Source organism: Oryzias latipes, chromosome 3 (genome assembly GCF_053564925.1).
Source record: "Oryzias latipes strain Hd-rR chromosome 3, Olatipes_Hd-rR_3.1".
Lineage (NCBI taxonomy): Eukaryota > Metazoa > Chordata > Actinopteri > Beloniformes > Adrianichthyidae > Oryzias > Oryzias latipes.
Genome location: NC_136239.1, coordinates 19,087,633 through 19,106,413, shown reverse-complemented (window position 1 = coordinate 19,106,413; position 18,781 = coordinate 19,087,633). Strand labels below are relative to the sequence as shown.

At 38.6% G+C, this 18,781-nt stretch overlaps 1 protein-coding gene across 1 annotated transcript in view; it reads right to left on the bottom strand.

Moving 5' to 3' along the window:
- Positions 1-4,949: 4,949 nt before the first annotated feature.
- LOC144990956 (uncharacterized) overlaps positions 4,950-18,781 on the bottom strand; it is a 29,646-nt gene continuing 15,814 nt past the window's right edge. The window contains exon 2 of the mRNA XM_078944360.1: positions 4,950-7,784. Coding sequence (XP_078800486.1) covers positions 4,972-7,752 — 2,781 coding nt within the window. The 5' untranslated portion in view covers positions 7,753-7,784 and the 3' untranslated portion in view covers positions 4,950-4,971. The remainder of the gene's footprint in view (positions 7,785-18,781) is intronic.

Genomic DNA, 18,781 nt, shown 5'->3' with positions numbered 1-18,781 from the left:
TAATTATTTGTTTCAACGTTTCAACACGCTCAGCAAGTTCTAAGACGAGACAGATGCACTTCAGCTGGGCAAAGACTAATGTGAAGTACCAGGAGATAAAGCTGTGATTTGACACGCTGCTTTGTAATTCCAGAGACATTTTCTGCAGTGGTGTGGTCAAGGTTTAGGTGATAAGAAGTAAATGAGTGTCAAACCAAGGTAAGAATTCAGAGTTTTCAAAAAGAATGAAACAATAGCACGTTTAAGAAGTCATCTTGATAGTGCAGCTTGAATTTTGGAATCAAAAAGCTGAAATTATAAAAAAACAAGAATCTATTTTCATACCGGCTTTTAAACAATATCTCATGGGTCTACTAAAGCCTTTCCTGTGTGTCGTGGGGCAGTGAAGAATTACCTTAAATTAATTTAAAGCTTTATTTGTTTTAGATTTCTAAAACTGTAAATTTTTACTCCAGAATCAGTTGATGTATTGGATGAAAATGACTTATTTTGGTACATTTAATACATAGACATAGCAAGGGTAGTTATTTTGGGGGGTGGAAAAAAGTGTTCTGTCTGACTGCGGAAAAGTTGAATGGACTGCTGCCCCTTGCTATTCATGGTTGAAAAACAACCACAGAAGAGCAGTTTCATTAAGAGCTTTTCCCCAGGAAAGGCTGTTTAAAGCCAAACTTGGTAAGCTGAATGAAAATAGCTTTTGTAATATTTGCTGAATCTGTCACTGTGTCCTGATGGTAGGACAAGAAACAAACATTTCTTTTTTTATTTAATTTCCAAGAGTGCACTGTGCCTGAGTGAGAAAATAAGTGAGACCCAAGAGAAGTTTAAAACATGTGTCAATCACTGTCAGCACCACAGTTGCCATGGAATCTTGTGTACATGTATGCATTATAGTCTTTTCAAGTAGAGCTGAAGCACAAGAACAAGAAAGAGAGCCGTATTTGTGAACATTTTTTCCTCTGAAAGCTCCCAAGCTTTAGTGGAGGACTGCCTAAAATTATTTTTGTAATAAAGAAAAGAAACGAAAAAAAAAAAACATATTAGAATCTGTTCCGAACATGATGCTCAAGCAGAAAGTTGAGGCAAAACACTGATCCGCACATGCCATTTAGCATGTAAGTGAAATGTGTTACCTTAGTAATAAATGTTTCATTGCATAAATAGAAAAGTTTTCAGATTGGCAAATGTGAGATGACACGACCAGAATGTATGCGATTTTTTACTTAGACACACTCAGAAGCAGCACCAAAAGGGTTCAAGTAATCAAGCTGAATTGCTTATGTGTGACAGAAAGACAGTGAGTAGTGGCTAGCTTCAGGGCACACAGAAGTTCCCTGGCTTGTCCACAAGTAAAATCCAGACGTTCCCTACTGTTACCATCAATTTACCTGCATCCTAATGTAATGCCCTTTTTCACTTCAAATCCCTGTGTTTCTATTTATATTATCATTTTAATTTTATTTGACCAATTGTCCTTTCATTATTCTTGGTAACCCTTGTGCGATCTTAGCTGACCCCACCCTTACATTGATGTGTTCTCCCTACCATGAGAAAGGTGGATAAAGGTGGAAAGATTTCATGTAATCCATGGACACCAGTGAGGATCACAAATCATTGAAGCAAATAGGTTTAGCGCACTGTCTAGTGGGTCTAGATGACCCAACTCCCAATGTTAAAGTGCCTACAATAACACAAGGATTAAATGTGAGCTTCTTATTATATATACAGTACAGACCAAAGGTTTGAACACACCTTCCCATTCATTTGGATGAAAAGGTGTATACAAACATTTGGTCTGTACTGTATATAATATAAAATATTCCCCTGGACACTTTTTAACCAATTAACCTAAAAGTAATGTAAGTTCACACATTTTCTTAAATGCAAGTTTTTCCCTTCTCTGCTTGTAAGGTAGTTTCTCAGAGAGCTACTTTTTTAGGAAGCTGCTCTGAACTCCCAAAGTGAAATTCCCAGAACTTATCAAAGGTGACACTGTCATCACTTCTTGTTTTTCAGGCTGTTTTCTACCTTAACTCAGTGGGCTTTGTCCAGCTGAAACATTTTGCCATTCAATCCTAAGCATCGCTATGTGTCAAAATAAGAGTGGGCTCCATACCTCTGTCTATAGAGTACATTGATGCTTTATAATGAATGCATTGCTAAGCACACTGTGGAACTCAGATATACACTAAAAAGAGCAAACATCTGCTGCATTCACCATGGTATGCTTATGGCTGGCTTATTCAGAATTAATGTTGCATTCATTTTCCAATGTTTTTTATGTTTTATATTTACATTTTACATATTTACAAATGCTGCACGGTGGCGCAGTGGTTAGCGCTCTTGCCTCACAGCAAGAAGGCCCCCGGTTCAAGTCCCGGCTGGGGGACATGAAAACACAACATCAAACCATTCAAAGACATTGTGAAAACTTTTTAAAAACTTTTTGTTTAAGGTTATTCATAATACATCATTAACATAGTCAATTTGTATTGTCAGCCAATCACTATTTTGTGTTTAAAAACATACGGCTTTGTTAAAGTTGCCGTTTTTTTTAATGTTGCTGTTGTATTGTTTATTATATATTACAGTACTCAATTTAATTTAGCCAAAACATAATCTTCTTGCAAATGTATTCAATTAAGCAATGTAAAATTGGATGTTCTATTTCCAAATGTGAAATACGAGCACTGCAGCTGCAAATGTTAGGGGAGAGAATAAATCTAAAACTTAAGCTATTGGTTAACCATACAAATCTTCTTACCAAACTCCATAATTTGAAGATGATGAAGAAAAAACAATATATTACAAATACATTATTTTGAAACTCCTCAGAGGGCCAAATTGATATTTTTCTTTTTCTTTTTAGAAAACAAGTTTTTCTTTAGTGAAAGGAGCCAGGTGATGTTGTTTGGACATCTTGTCATCCTGCCCACTGCAGATCTTTTAATGGAGGTGCTTTAAACATGTCCAGTGTTTTGATCCAGGCTCAGGACATGATGGGAAGTTGTCTGCCTAAGGAAATCTTTAACATTTCCTCAGATGAACTTGAAGTTGTTAGAGGACCTCTTGGGACTTGTCTTCAGTCCCATGCTCTTTTGTTGCCTCCAACTACAGATTAAACAGAAATAATGAAGGGACTAATAGGAAAAAAACAACAATAATTAATGTTATGAGCAACAGCAGGTACTGTGGTATGAGAGAAATTTACTTAAAACATTTCATTTTGAGGGTAGATAACCTATCTTTCTTTTTATCCTCTGCTCTTAACAGTAAACCATCTTGCTCAAACTACGCATTCTTCAGGTCTAACATGGATTGATTAAGCCACAGATAATCGACTGCAAAGGCAGTCTCTCTAATGTCCAATCGAGACTGGTTGTTATGTGAGTCATTCATGATATAACGCATAACGCAGCTTTATAAAGCTGTGAGCTAACGTTTGCACGTGACAGCTCCGGTCACAAGGCGCTGCCTGGCAGTAAGGAGAATTTGTCAGGACCAAAATAATTATAGAAAAAGGTTTTCTAGGATGCTGTGACACTGTGTGAAACACATAAAAACAAAAATGGTGTCCCCTGCATCAGCCCTTTGCACGGATTCCACTGAAAAAGTGCCACTGCCACAGAATGAGAGTTTGTTGGCACAGCTCATTAACTGGTAAATACAGTAATCTTGTTTTGACTTTACATCTCATTAACATGGTGTTTTGAGAACGCTGGGTTCCTAAAATACATCATTTGTGAAACAGGAAATTCTTGTAGATTAAATACATTCTGAACGCCACAAGTCGTTCTATTAAAGCTATGGGCAAACCAGCGAAAATATAGCTCCCTCTGGAAAGTTTTGCTTGACACACAGGCCTGCACTGCTGCAGTGAAAAGTCTTTTTTAACAAATGTAATGGTACAAGTTTAGTGATAAAAATCCAAACAGGAGTGTGCCCTGCTGCTTCAGCAGTGGCTGTAGTGTGACACATCCAGTCAAAGGGGGTGGTATATGGGCCTTGCAAGTCAAAGAAAGATGACCCTCACTTCTGCACTTCAGCAGACTTAGCCTGACACGCTGCCTGTTTCTGCCCTCTTAGTGGAGGGAGCCTGGACTCCCATCTAAATTTAATATCTCCCTGTGACTGTCTGTGGGCAGAAGTGACGCTGCTGTCACTGTGGTGGGCAGGAGTGTGACTGTGAAAGTTAGAAGTGATGATATTGTTTGACCATAGCAGGAAAACCCTCCAAAAATGCATGAAAAAAGTATAATCATTTTTTAGGACTTGCAGTGTAAAGTTTGGCACTTATTTTTTTTTCAGTGCTATAAGAAACACTGCGTTGACCTTCTTGACTTATAGTGATTTATATTAGAATGATGAAGTCACTAATGTGGTATAGTTCCTTAAAGAATTATAACATCCTCTTTTAGACATTGAGATGACCAGATTCTGCAAGACTGTCTAAATTTATTATTTTGATCAAATAATGATTACATATCTAACTGACTTTAGTTCAGCACTTTCAAAAAACAGATGTGTCTTCTGAGCCACATCACCTATTTTAAGTTCTTTACAATGGCAGTTCATGCTGCAGTAAGTGTACTAGATATGTGTGCCTACACACCCTTAGTGAACAGTCCAAGAGGCAAAAATACAATTTTCTTACTTGGTAGCAGCAGGCATTTTCTGTGCCAGAACAGAGAGCATTATGCTGTGACACATGCTAGAAAAACAAGTTATAGGCTCTCTCTGTTGCTCATTTTCCTTCATTACATACTGAAAGCTGAATGCATCAAGCCTTTGATTTACACAAAACAAAGACAAAAGCGAAATGTACATTTAAACAAAGAATGGAGGAAATGCTAAAATGCACAGTGAGAAAAAGAAAATCCTCTGACATGCTGCAACATGGTTGTCTCTTAAGGCCCATGTAGGAAAGACATTTTGTGTGCAACTGTCTTCTTTCTCTTTCGGCTTTTCCCATCAGGGGTCGCCACAGCGAATCATCCTTTTCCACCTCACTCTATCATGGACATCTTCTACCCTAACATTAGCCAACTTCATGTCCTCTGTTAAGACATCCATGTATCTCCTCTTTGGCCGTCCTCTTGCCCTCCTGCCAGGCAGCTCCATCTCCAACATCCTTCTACCAATATATCCACTATCCCTCCTCTGAACATGTCCAAACCATCTCAGTCTGGCTTCTCTGACTTTGTCGCTAACACAGGCAACATGAGCCGTCCCTCTGATGTACTCGTTCCTTATCCTGTCTAACCTGGTCACTCCTAAGGAGAACCTCAACATCTTCATCTCCGCTACCTCCATCTCAGCCTCTTGTCTCTGTCTCACTGCTACCGTCTCTAACCCATAGAGCAGAGCTGGTCTCACCACTGTCTTGTACACCTTTCCTTTGAGTCTTGCTGGCACTCTTCTGTCACACAACACTCCTGACACTTTCCTCCAACCGCTCCAACCTGCCTGCACTCGCCTCTTCACCTCTTTTCCACACTCCCCATCACACTGAACTGTTGACCCCAAGTACTTAAACTCCTGCACCTTCTTCACCTCAGCCCCCTGTAACCTAACGCTTCTACCTTGATCCCTCTCGTTCAGACACATGTATTCTGTCTTACTACGACTGACCTTCATGCCTCTTCTTTCCAGAGCAAACCTCCACCTCTCTAGCTGTTCCTCCACCTGCTCTCTACTCTCACTGCAAATTACAATGTCATCCGCAAACATCATTGTCCAGGGAGATTCCTGTCTTACCTCGTCTGTCAGCCTGTCCATCAGCATAGCAAACAAAAAAGGACTCAAAGCTGATCCTTGGTGTAGTCCCACCTCCACCTTGAACTCCTCTGTCTGACCTACAGCACATCTCACCACCGTCATACTTCTCTCATACATGTCCTGAACTACTCTGACATACTTCTCTGCCACTCCAGACGACCTCATACAGTACCACAGCTCCTCCCTCGGCACCCTGTCATACGCCTTCTCTAAATCTACGAACACACAATGCAGCTCCTTCTGACCTTCTCTGTACTTTTCCATCAACATTCTCAAAGCAAAAATGGCATCAGTGGTGCTCTTACGGGGCATGAAACCATACTGCTGCTCACAGATCTCCACCTTCTTCCTAAGCCTGGCTTCCACTACTCTTTCCCACAGCTTCATTGTGTGGCTCATCAACTTTATTCCTCTATAGTTGCTGCAGTTCTGCGTGTCACCCTTGTTCTTAAAGATCGGAACCAGAACGCTTCTCCTCCATTCCTCAGGCATCTTCTCACTCTCTAAAATCCTATTGAACAACCTTGTTAGAAATTCCACTGCTGTCTCTCCTAAGCACTTCCATACCTCCACAGGAACGTCATCAGGACCAACGGCCTTTCCGCTCTTCATCCTTTTCAGAGCTTTCCTAACCTCATCCTTTCCAATCTCTGCTACTTCCTGCTCCACAACAACCACATCTTCCTCCCTTCTTTCCCTGTCATTTTCCACGTTCATCAGCTCCTCAAAATACTCCTTCCATCTTTTCTGTACACTCTCCTGGGTTGTTAGCACCTTTCCATCTCTGTCCTTAATCACCCTTATCTGTTGCACGTCCTTCCCATCTCTGTCTCTCTGTCTGGCTAGCCTGTACAAGTCCTTCTCTCCTTCCTTTGTGTCTAACCTGTCATATAGCTCATCGTAAGCTTTCTGTTTGGCCTTTGCCACCTCTCTCTTCACTCTACGCTGCGCTTCCTTGTACTCCTGTCTACCTTCCTCAGTCCTTTCTACATCCCACTTCTTTTTAGCCAACCTCTTCCTCTGGACGCATTCCTGTACTTCCTCATTCCACCACCAAGTCTCTTTACCGTCTTTCCTCTTTCCAGATGACACACCTAGCACCTTCCTACCTGTTTCCCTGATAATTTCTGCTGTAGTTTCCCAGTCATCTGGAAGCTCATCCTGACCACCCAGACCCTGTCTCAACTTCTGCCTAAATTCCTCACAAGTTTCTTCATTCTGTAGCTTCCACCACTTGGTCTTCTTTTCTGTTTTCCCTATCTTCTTCTTCCTGACCTCCAGAGTCATCTTACACACCACCATGCGGTGCTGTCTGGCTACACTCTCTCCTACCACCACTTTGCAGTCAATAACCTCTCTCAAATGACCTCGTCTACATAGGATGTAGTCCACCTGAGTACTCCTACCTCCACTTCTGTATGTCACTCTATGTTCCTCTCTCTTCTGGAAGTAAGTGTTGACTACAGCCATTTCCATCCTCTTCGCAAAGTCCACCACCATCTGTCCCTCCAGATTCCTTTCCTTCACACCAAACCTGCCCATCACCTCCTCATCACCTCTATTGCCCTCACCAACATGCCCATTAAAGTCTGCTCCAATAACAACTCTCTCTCCTCTGGGGAAACTCTGTATGACCTCATCCAACTCACTCCAGAATCTCTCCTTCACTTCTAACTCACAGCCAACCTGTGGCGCATACCCACTGACTACATTCACCATCACCCCTTCGATTTCTAACTTTAAGCTCATCATCCTGTCTGAGACTCTTTTCACCTCTAGAACACTGTTTACAAACTCCCCCTTCAGAATCACTCCTACCCCGTTTCTCTTCCTATCAACACCATGATAGAACAGTTTGTATCCTCCTCCAATACTACGTGCCTTGCTGCCCTTCCACCTTGTCTCCTGCACACACAGTACATCTACCTTCCTTCTCTCCATCATGTCTGCCAGCTCTCTGCCTTTCCCTGTCATTGTGCCAACGTTAAGAGTCCCTATTCTCAAACCTATGTTCCTGCCTTTTCCCTTCTCTCTCTGGCCACGGACCCTTCTGCCTCCCCTCTTTCTTCGACCAACAGTAGTCAAATTTCCACCGACACCCTGTAGGTTAACAGCATCGGTGGCGGTCGTTGTTAACCCGGGCCTCGACCGATCCGGTATGTCTAAAGTGTTGTGGATGATTCGCATGGTTATTTTGGCAATTTTTACGCCGGATGCCCTTCCTGACGCTACCCTCTCTATTTATCCGGGCTTGGGACCGGCACAGAGGCAACTGGCTTGCAACCCCTGTGGCTAGATTCAACCCCTGTGGCTAGATTATTTTGTGTGCAACTGTAATGTAACTGAATTGAATCATCTCTACCAGACTCAGGGGGTTAATTGCTGGATATACATTCATTGTTGAAACTGCATTTGAAATTTTAAATGCTGGGGAAAAAAAAAAAAAAAACTATTTTAAGGCGAAACAGGACTTTTTTATGTAAAAGTCAGACCCATTGGATTGGAAGTGCAAGGGCTAAGCCTCTTGCGTTGATATATATATTTTTTTTGCATTGTGTTTAACTATACGGGCATTAAAATTGAGCTTTAAATGAGCTTTAAATATTGTGTGTGTGTGTGTGTGGGGGGGGGGGGGGGTCCTGTGTGCAGATGTGCGTGTGTGTGACAACATGTGAATGCGGATTTCTGGTTCAGTATGTTAATTTCAATGTTCTTTCTGTCAGTTGTTTGTACACTTAAGGTTTTCGGTGAGGGTAGCTGGGCTGTGTGTGTGTCAGAGCTATGATAGCAAAGACTGAGTGAAACGGAGCAGTGGGGTGGGTTAGGGGGGTGTGATAGGGTGCAAATCTAACTATAGGCCAATCTTCCTGCTATAGGGCTTAATGTCACTCCTGCATTTGGAGCCTGAAGAAAATCCCAGGAATGATTATGAAAACTAGATTGGTTTTCTCTGTGTTTAGCACATTCTCATTCCCTAGGCTCAAGCAGAAGATTCTTAGAGAGCGGTCTGTCTGTCACTTTTGCAGCATGGTGTTATATTGTCAAGGATATGACTGCTGGATATATGCTGTTCACTCTTGATCCAGTCTGACAGTGATACATGGTTTTAACCCAAGAACAGCCCTGTTCGTAAAGTAAGTCTAGCTATCAATTGAAATTTGTCACAACATAATAACCACATGTTATACTATTCCTATTCTGTCAAATATTCAAAAAGTATGTTTTTTTTTGAGTGTTGAATTTGTTTGTCAGGACACATTCACTCACTTGTGAAGAATTGACCATCCATCCATCCATCTTCTAAACCCACTGAATACCTTTCGGGGTCACGGGGCTGGGCGAAGGCGGGGTACACCCTGGACAGGTCACTGGTCTGCTGCAGGGCCACACAACTACACACTCTAAGTCACAATTTGAGCTAAACCAACAGTTTTGAACCTTGAGTCGAAGCTGGAGTGCATGGAGAGAACCTATACATGCATTAGGAGGTGAACATCCAAACTGGTGTTCAGCCAGGGATTCAAATAAGGGCCTTCTCCCTATGAGACAAGAGTTCCTACCACTATACCACCGTGCAGCACCAACGATGACAATTTTTATAAAAGTATATAACAACAAATCTAGGCCATGTCCAAGTTCAATCAAGGAAGCTATTAGTAACCTGGTTGATAACCCTAATCCTAGCCGCCTGCAGAACACCTCACTTTGCAGATACAATTTTAACGAAATCAGTTTTAACTGATTTAGCCTTTGTGAAATGGTGCTGCTAAAGTAGTCATCAGAGGTTTTGCACACGACAGTAGAAACTAGATGCACACGATCAAAAACAATCCTAAAGAAGGATGTGGCATTTGAACCATGTTGGCACAAATTGGACCAACACGTGCCAAAAAATATCCCCAAAATCATAACACACCTGCCTTAAATGACAATTCAGTTTAAACTCTTATATTGAGATTGAGATTAGAAAGTTCTCCATGCAAATTCAGACTATTAAAGCCTCATGATAAAACTCTTTTTTAACAGAGTTGTGTCTAATGTAACACATCATAGTAAAAATTAATGGACAGCGTGACTACATATTTTTGCAAAAAATGCATTTGCAAAAGTTGACAGCTCACGTTTGTAACACAAGTCACAGCAGGCATGCAGTTTTCAACAGGCAAATATTTAGATAGGTGGAGAGGACAGTCATTTTATTGTTTTGTATATGATCAAGTCCTATTGAAACTATTGAGACTAAGCTTTCCTAACCCTAGAGAGAGGATGGTCTTCACAAGAAACACCATTAAAATTTCTTCGTAATTTTCTTTTCTTTGTAATTCTTTAGATTAATATGGATGAGGGCAACTAACCTATTTCCATTCCTCAACTACATAGAAGCATATACAACAATAATTAGGCATATTTTTTACTTGTTTAATTCATGAAAAAAAAGTGCATACAAGCAAAAATGTATTGACTTATTTTTTTTTGTTATAAGACATTTTAAAATCTTGTTCTTCTAATGGGAATGTGTAAACATCTTTTTTTTTCCTTGGACAGAAACACACAAAATACTATATTTCGTAATCAATGCATCAATTGTTAAGCCATGGTCTGAGCAGTTGCTAAACACACTGCCTTAACAGACCGAATGTCAGTTTAAAACAAGTTTAAATTTATGTGTAAATGCATAATCATAATTGCTAATACTAAATTACCCTTTTGAATGTGTTGGAGTTTATGTGAATTCATGTTTATATCTGACGCAGTGATGGACTGGTACTTCACCTTCTGCCCAGTAAAAGGCTGGGAAGTGCTCTAGCAAAACCCATCGACCCCGCAAAAGAAGAAAATAAATAAAAAAAAGATGGAAAGTGAATGAATGCATTAACTTAGGAGGACTGGTTGGAAAATTGGCTATGTAAATTTGAGCCAACTTTCATGAAAGTTGAAAAAATATATGGCCTCTGAAACATTATTAAACTTTTTAAATAAAATCTATTAAAATTAGGCTAAAACACACCTGGCATTCCAAAATGTTACCAAATATTTTTTGGTTTTAATATTATTTTGTTGTTCTCACACCTATTACAGGGGTAATAAGGCCATGTTATTTTTTTATTCTTCTAGAGAGTGTGTGGATTACATAAAGCAAGTTGGATCTTCTAAGATCACTGTGGGTCTGAGCATTTCAGAAAAAAAAAAATGCAAGTTTCAAAATAGTGCAAAAACAAATCCCCCTTGGTGGAAAGTCCCCATAACTAAATTTGACCTTAAACTGTTCTTTTCGCACATATGAAAGGGTTCCGGCTTATTCTCAAACTCTTGAAAAGTCAGTATATGGTTCCACAATGAAACGTACAAACTTCAATCCCTCTGTGGCATTTCAGAACTTAAGATTCAAACATAAAATTTTTCTTTTTGAGAATCAAGAGAATGCCCTAATTCGATGCACTTTCACAGGGGGAAGAAAGAGAAAGAAAAAGTTTAAAAGAAAGATGCATAAAGAACAGTAAATGCAAGGTAAGGTTCTTATTTAGTCTTGCTGCTTGGAAGCGACTGTTAAAAGGTAGAAAACTCTGCAAGGAGGCATATAAGATAAAAGAGACCCCTTTCTCTTGACACATACATATGCACATTTAGACCCACAATATTCTCAATGCGTCACAACTCCTTTTTTTCACTCAATGAAATATAATTATCTGAAGAAAATGTGGAATCATCACAATTTTCTGAAAGGGCATAAAATAACATGCAAATAACTGGGGTGTAGTACGATGCATTTGAGGCTATTATGCATGCTGATAAGAGAAAAAAGACCAAAACAAATACTGAGGGGAAAAACAAAACACGACACACTACATGAAAGCAACTGTAATTATATCTGTTAAAATTACCATTTCATTAAAATTGTGATTAAAATTTGACATTTTTAGGTGAAATATTATTTTGGCGTATCTAGATAAAACATCCCTGAATAAGTTGACAGTCAACTTATTTGACTTCCTTTTAAATATTTGCCTATCGATCTGCATTGGCTTCCAGTTTTGCATGGTCAAACATGATTTTTGACAGTTCATACGTCACAGTTCCAGCCTGCTCACTTCACAGTCATGTTGTCCAAACCTTGTTAGCTAGTTAATTGCCAGCAAATCTTAGTGCTAATGCCTAAAGCTTTGCCTCCATGAAACAAAATGTTCTGTCGTGTGTGTCTGTCTCAAGCATCTGTCAGTGCCAGTGGTGGTGCCGGAGACTTATCTGCTGTCAGCCACAGCCATTTGCATATGTCCTTGCAGTTGTCTGGCAAAAGCTCATAATGTCAAGAGGGGGCAAGGAGACCAATAAAGAGGGGAGGAAAGGGGACTGTTATGACATATCTTATTCATTTATGTCTGATTTTGCTTATTTTTAAGTTCTATCAATGCGGTCAAACAAGAACGTGGGTCAAGCCGCACTTAAACTGTCTAAAAAAATATTCTATATGTGACTAAAGCATCCATTATTTACATGTTCTCATTAAATACCTTATACTGTAGTAGTAAAAGTCACATTTTTGGGGGAAAATATTTATTTTTTCAAGTGTGCATATTATTACTATTAAAAAAATGATAAAATGTTTTCCGGTCCTAAATTACTTTTCTTCTAATAAAGAAAAAAAAAACAGCTTGTGACCTCCTCTCAGCATTCAGACAGTTGACAACAAACAGAAGATTTACACGGTTTACAACTTTAAGTACCAACAATTTAAATACAAATATTATAATTTCTAAATCTAACAAAAAAGATATACATTTCCTTTAACTCATGCAGGACAAAATGAAATAAAATTAAGACATGAAGTACGTAAAGTATAAAAATAAATGCTACATTTGTTACTCATGTTACATATATATAAGTTTAAATGAAGGAAACAGGTTTTATTCACTAGTTTCCCTTTAAACCAATACATTCCTGTAGGTAACTATTGGAAACTTGTTGAAGAAGCATGCCATCTGGCTGATGAGGCTTATGTCTCTCTGTGGAGTACAAAAGCTGTCATATCTCTGGACTGCAAAAAAATAAAGTGAATTGTCAGAATTCTCAAACATGAATTTAGCTGACATGACTTAAACCTATTCAAAGCAGTACCTTTGATCTTCATGTAAAGTTTAAGTCTTTGTAATAAGATGACGAGGTCAGCACAGAGTGCAGCATGTTGGCATCCATTATGCTGCTAAGTAGTTTATTTAGCCATCATGGGCTCATTTGCATTTAAAGTAGTGGAGCAAGATAAGCTGCTTTCCTGGTTTTCATTTCCCTAGCAGTTAAAGAGCTGGAAATAGTTGGATCTGATATGACGTCCTCACTCAGACAAATATTATGTATGTGTTTAAAATAGTGTTTGGTTGTGGCAAAATAAAACACTACAGTTTCTAGATGAATACGTTTTTTCACATTTTTAATGGTCTTTTTGTTTTGTTTTTCTAGTTACAGCTAGTGATATAAAAAACAAACAAAAACGCAACTAAACATTCCTGGTTACAGAAAAAAAATGTATATGTACACATTTACAATATTTTTCTTATGTTGAATTATATTAAGCATCCCTGCGAGCTATTAAAACAATACAGACGTAAATCTATTTGTCTAAGAAGAGATACAAGAAAGAAACAACAATCTCAGTGCTTTAAGCTTTAAAAAAAACTGGAATAATATCTGACATTTTCCAAAGACAACGATTCAAAGTTTGCCTACAGACAATCATACAGAGCAGCAGATGTAGCATTAGACATTGCAAAAATACACTCAGGAGAAATGGGTAAAAAGTAAACCAGTTGAAGAAAAAATATCTAATAGATGCAATTATCAAAAAATCTTACTCAAAGTGCTATGATTTAAAAAACACAAAAAAATTATTAAAGATTTACCTGTTCTTTAATTTTTAGGCATCATCATATGACACATTTTAACCTTCATTGTGAATCATTGTGATCATGAATGACAGTAATATTTATAAAGGTATGTCATATTTTTAATGTTGCGGTATGAACATGCAATGATGTAAAATCCCACTGAATTGAAGTCTAAACCAACCTAATGTAGAGCACCTCTGATGCTTCAGTGACCCTTTACTTATTTCACATTTCAAGAGTGATGCACTCCAACTGACAAGGCCATATTCCAAATGTAGAATGTGGCCATCTGGACTCAGTGGGAAAAGACAATCAATCATTTCCTGTGGAGAGGTGAAAGGTGGCTGTAGCTGTGGACTGGTGCTGCAGAGACAGCTTTACTGTGAAATGCACAGTCAATTACCACAGACAAGTCTTCAAAGTATAACTTTGTTTGTCTTGCGGTACTTGAACAACATTGCATGTGCTCACACAACTCACTGTCCGGATGCAGATTAAGCTCTCTCTAATCAGAGAGATGGGAGAAACACACTTTGCTGGTAAATATCACACAGTACATTAATTGAGCAGCAATGGTGGCTTTTTTCTGTCTTCTTGTCTGGATCACATTGAATTCATTTTAGAAGTTGAATGCCTTCTATTCCCATGGTTAACAGTGCCCTGGTATATGTAACATCAAGTAAAAATTAAGATTGAGAGAACATTAAAAAAAAAGTTATTTTAACAAACCACAATGAGTAATTTCTCCTTCATGATCACTTTTCAAACGGTCGGTACTTCCATGAATTAAAAAGGATGGTACTCATTTGTCACTACCAAATCCGAGTTCCTGATTGGTCAGAGTTTAACTGGTTTGACTTTCAACGCGCGATCAGTGGTGGTTAAAGGAGAGAGGTTAGAAGTGGTTGCTTGTATGCCTGATGCAGATGCAATTCATGCAGAGTTCTTACAGTATGAATCCCTGTTTTCTGTCTCTCTATCTCATCTACGTGTTCTTCCCAGATGAAATAACTAAAGACACATGGTGGAGGCCTGACAAGCTGACCAATCTGACCCGACAGCCTTATACTATGAAGCTCCTGGAGAGATACTGAGAAACCCCCCTTCATAATCCGCCTTTCAGTTGTGTTAATGTCTGTGAGCAGCAGAAAGTCTCCCGTGTGCTGGAGTGTGTGGGCGGTTTGTGGACAGGTTAGACATTGTATCCTGTACAATACACATAGTCTTTTTTACTATCATAAACACTAGAAAAGTTGGTTGGTTTGTATGTTTTGAACACATTTTTTACAGAAGAAGTTAGGGAGACTTGTGATTTCTTGTTTTGTTTTAGTGACTGAAAAGTTAAGTCTGGGTTTGTTTTATATATTTCATTTCTTTGGCCCAACCATGGTCCGTTTCCCTTCCTCCTTTTTTTTGTATATCATCAGTAATAAAGAATCTTAAATTCAATCTATTGTGTGTCTTATGATTATGTCCTTTAAAGCGTTAGCCCTAGATAGACCAACAATATTGTGGATTTATAATAATCATCATCTTATTACAGTGGAGGGCTTGAGAAGTAAAGTGATCCTAGGTCATATAATTGCTGGAACAAGCGCCCCTGGTTGGGTCCCCTAAAGGAAACAACTCCTAGCTAAACTAAAAAGAAGATCTGCCATGTTGCTCAGGCTGAAGTCACATTGAATTCACACAGGAAGCAGGCATGGGGTTGGGATTGGTGTTCACAGGCCTGGTGGCGGGGCCTTTTTCTGATAGGATTTAACCCAAAAAGGCTACATGGGATCTTCATTCAGCAGGCTCATCACGTACAAGGAGAACAAAGCAAAGAGCTGGTGCTATGTGATTTTTGCCAATGATTTGAACTGATATATGTTTTATTTATTTTTTGCATCTTTTCATAATTTCATATTAAAATAATGAAAGACTATAATACAAAAATTACAAAACAAAGATATAGCAAACTCATTGCAGATATAATGTAATAAACTGGTTAGAAATAAATGAAGATGAAGCCACATTTTCCCAGTGAAATTACTTATAATCATAGATATTTTTCAGAAATCTACAGTACATGCTGTCACATTAGATTCAATAAATATATTGATTACCAATAAAGTCAAGTAGAGTTTGAAATAGATGTAATCCCACCCCTACGGAGTTACTTCCTTTCATATAGTTCTACAGTCAGTTCTTATCAGATCAAGTGCAGATTATTTCGTGACAAAATGGAAAATGTATTGGTTTTCCTCAGAACACTTCATCAGATTTATCCAGTGATTATCACTACAAATTTGTGGTCAAATCGAGAAAATGAACAGGTTTTTAATCAAAAAGCACTTCTACATCTTTTTGCTAAACATTAGCATGTATCACATATGTAACAGATAGGAAATACTCGTTGATTATCATCAGAAAACACACATTTTTCACAACATTCGAGTTCACACCTTTGGGTCCTTTCTCCTCCATATAGTAAAAGAAAATTTTCAATATCGATCTTCTTGAATTTAAGGATATTGAGCTCATCGCTTAACCTGTTACAAAGTTTAGTACAGAAACTTTTCATTGCGTTTCTTATCAATTTGATTTTGAAGTTTCTACATCCCCTTGTGTAGCCTCTTCAATGTCTTAGAACTGTTTTTGGATATTGCCTCAACTGTCTTGACAGTCCAATTAATGAAAAATAACTCAAACTATACCACCTACAGTTTTTTTACTTTATTTTATTTTAGATGTAGAGTGCAGACCAATTTATTCAACTACGTTTATTGGAATCACAAAATCTCATATGTGAGAACTTTGTGAAGATGATGTTACATGAAACTGAACTGTGACTGGACACAAAAATGGCATTTTGACAACAAGATATAATTTATGTCTTAAACAAGTAGTGAGCTTCCACAGACCTGTAAAATATTAGCACACTCTTTGACTGATGTTTCACACATCATGTATTATTTCATGGTTGCAAGTGATATATCTGCGGAGAGCTGTGAGTTGTTGACTTTAAGTTTGAGTTTTTTGGAAAAAAGACAAGCATTGTTGTGACATATTTAAATGGAAAATTAAATCAAAGAGAAAGTTGATAGAAGTTTTGGTATTACAAAAAAAAGTGGCTTATTATTTTTGCTCGAGTGTCCTGGTGTGAATTTGCCAGAGACATTTGTCAAAAGTAATAGCTTTGTCAGTTGTGTCATTGACTCTCCATGGGAGATAGTCAAGAAGGGATTACATTTTGGTACTCTATCATTACAATTTGAGAACCGCTGACTTACATATTATCTCCCAATAGGAAGCAATGCTTTAAAACCCACCCACAGAGCTAAGTGCTAACATTTCACAATAAAGTAATAAAATCCAAAAGAAATCAAACAAGTATTTGGTGTTCACCTGAAAGATAAAGTTGCCATGGCTTGAGAAAAGAGCCTCATCTCCTCCCTTGGCTTTTCTTTCTTATTTTCAGCAGTTTATTCTCTGTTGAGAGGTTGAATCTCATTTTGACAGGCATGCAATGGATCTCCTGTTATTTAAACCAAACTGTGACACAAATGGAAGTGCATCTCATCTTTTTGGTAATTTAATCTTGTTGCTATTGGATGTAGAGTTTCAAACATTTTAAAAATGTTGTGTAAAATGTGCTGTTTTGTAAAATGAACATACTGCTATGTGTCAATGTTGCTTCTTCTGCTCTGTTTGCAAGTTGTGTTTCCATTCTTTAGGCCTGATTTCATTTAGCTTGTATGAGCTCCCATTGGGATCTATTATTGCAGCATCAACTAAATATTTTCCTCTATCTGAGACTGACCAGCATGTGCTCAACAAACAAACGAGTTTCTGAATCCTTAACTTCATAGGCATTAAACACTTGGTTCAACATTCACTCTAAATACAAATGCTTGCATACCGGTTGGGTCTTTTTCAATTACTTTAAAAAGTGATTTTTCATATTAAGAAATAAACAAATACTTGCAGAAAGCCACGACATGTTGCAGTAACTGCAGAATGGACTTCTTTTCAGTAGCTCTCAGTTGTTGCAAACCCTAAAAACTTCCATGTGAAAACAAGTTGCCTCATCAGTGCTTTGTGCATATGCTTTTTTTATAATAATAATAATAATAATAATAATGGATTGGATTTATCTGCGCTTTTCAAGACACCCAAAGCGCTTACATTGTGTCCATTATTCATTCACTCCTCATTCATACTTGGTGATGGTAAGCTACGGTTGTAGCCACAGCTGCCCTGGGGGCAGACTGACAGAGGCGTGGCTGCCAGTTCGCGCCTACGGCCCCTCTGACCATCACCGGGACATTCATACACATGCACACACCAGTGGAGCCACACTGGAGGCAAGGAGGGTGAAGTGTCTTGCCCAAGGACACGACATTTTTTGGCTGGTGGGAGCGGGGATCGAACCGCCAACCCTTCAATCATTGGACGACCCGCTCAACCACCTGAGCCACTGAAAAATTAATTGTGAAGTGCAACTTATGAAACATTTTTATGAGCAAAATGAGTTCCAGAGTATTCAGATTCAGCTATGTGATGGAACACAACTTTTTCTCTCGTATCATTTTGTTCATTTAGTTTGAATGCGAAGCTTTGTTGTATCACAACAGGTGACTGCATCTAAAACTGCTCTTTGTGTGTGAGGCGAGATGATGATGTAACTTTTTATAACATTGTAACTGAGATATATATTGAGACTGTGAAGATGTGACAGGTCAGCTGTGGGTCCTGAGAGGATTTGAGGACTAAGCAGGACAGGGGAGGAGGTGGAAAATGTTCAGCCCAGAGGTGAGGACACACCCATGACTGGCCTAATACTAGTGGTAACAAAACCATATACCTTTCTAAGTCAATTACTTTGTCTAAAATGGCTTTATGGCTTATGCATGAATGTTTGATACAAAAAATATATAAATGTTCATCGCACCCTATGTTAAAACAATCAATCGCCGGGCTCACTTTTTGGATCACACTGCTGGTTTAATGGAAACCAAGATTATTACATTTTTTACTTTATCTAGTTGGTATAGGAAGTACGTTGGTTTGTGTCCATAATTTAAAGAGGACATTCTTGCAAAAGACATGTATGATGGGACAATAGGAAAGGAAAGTAAAGT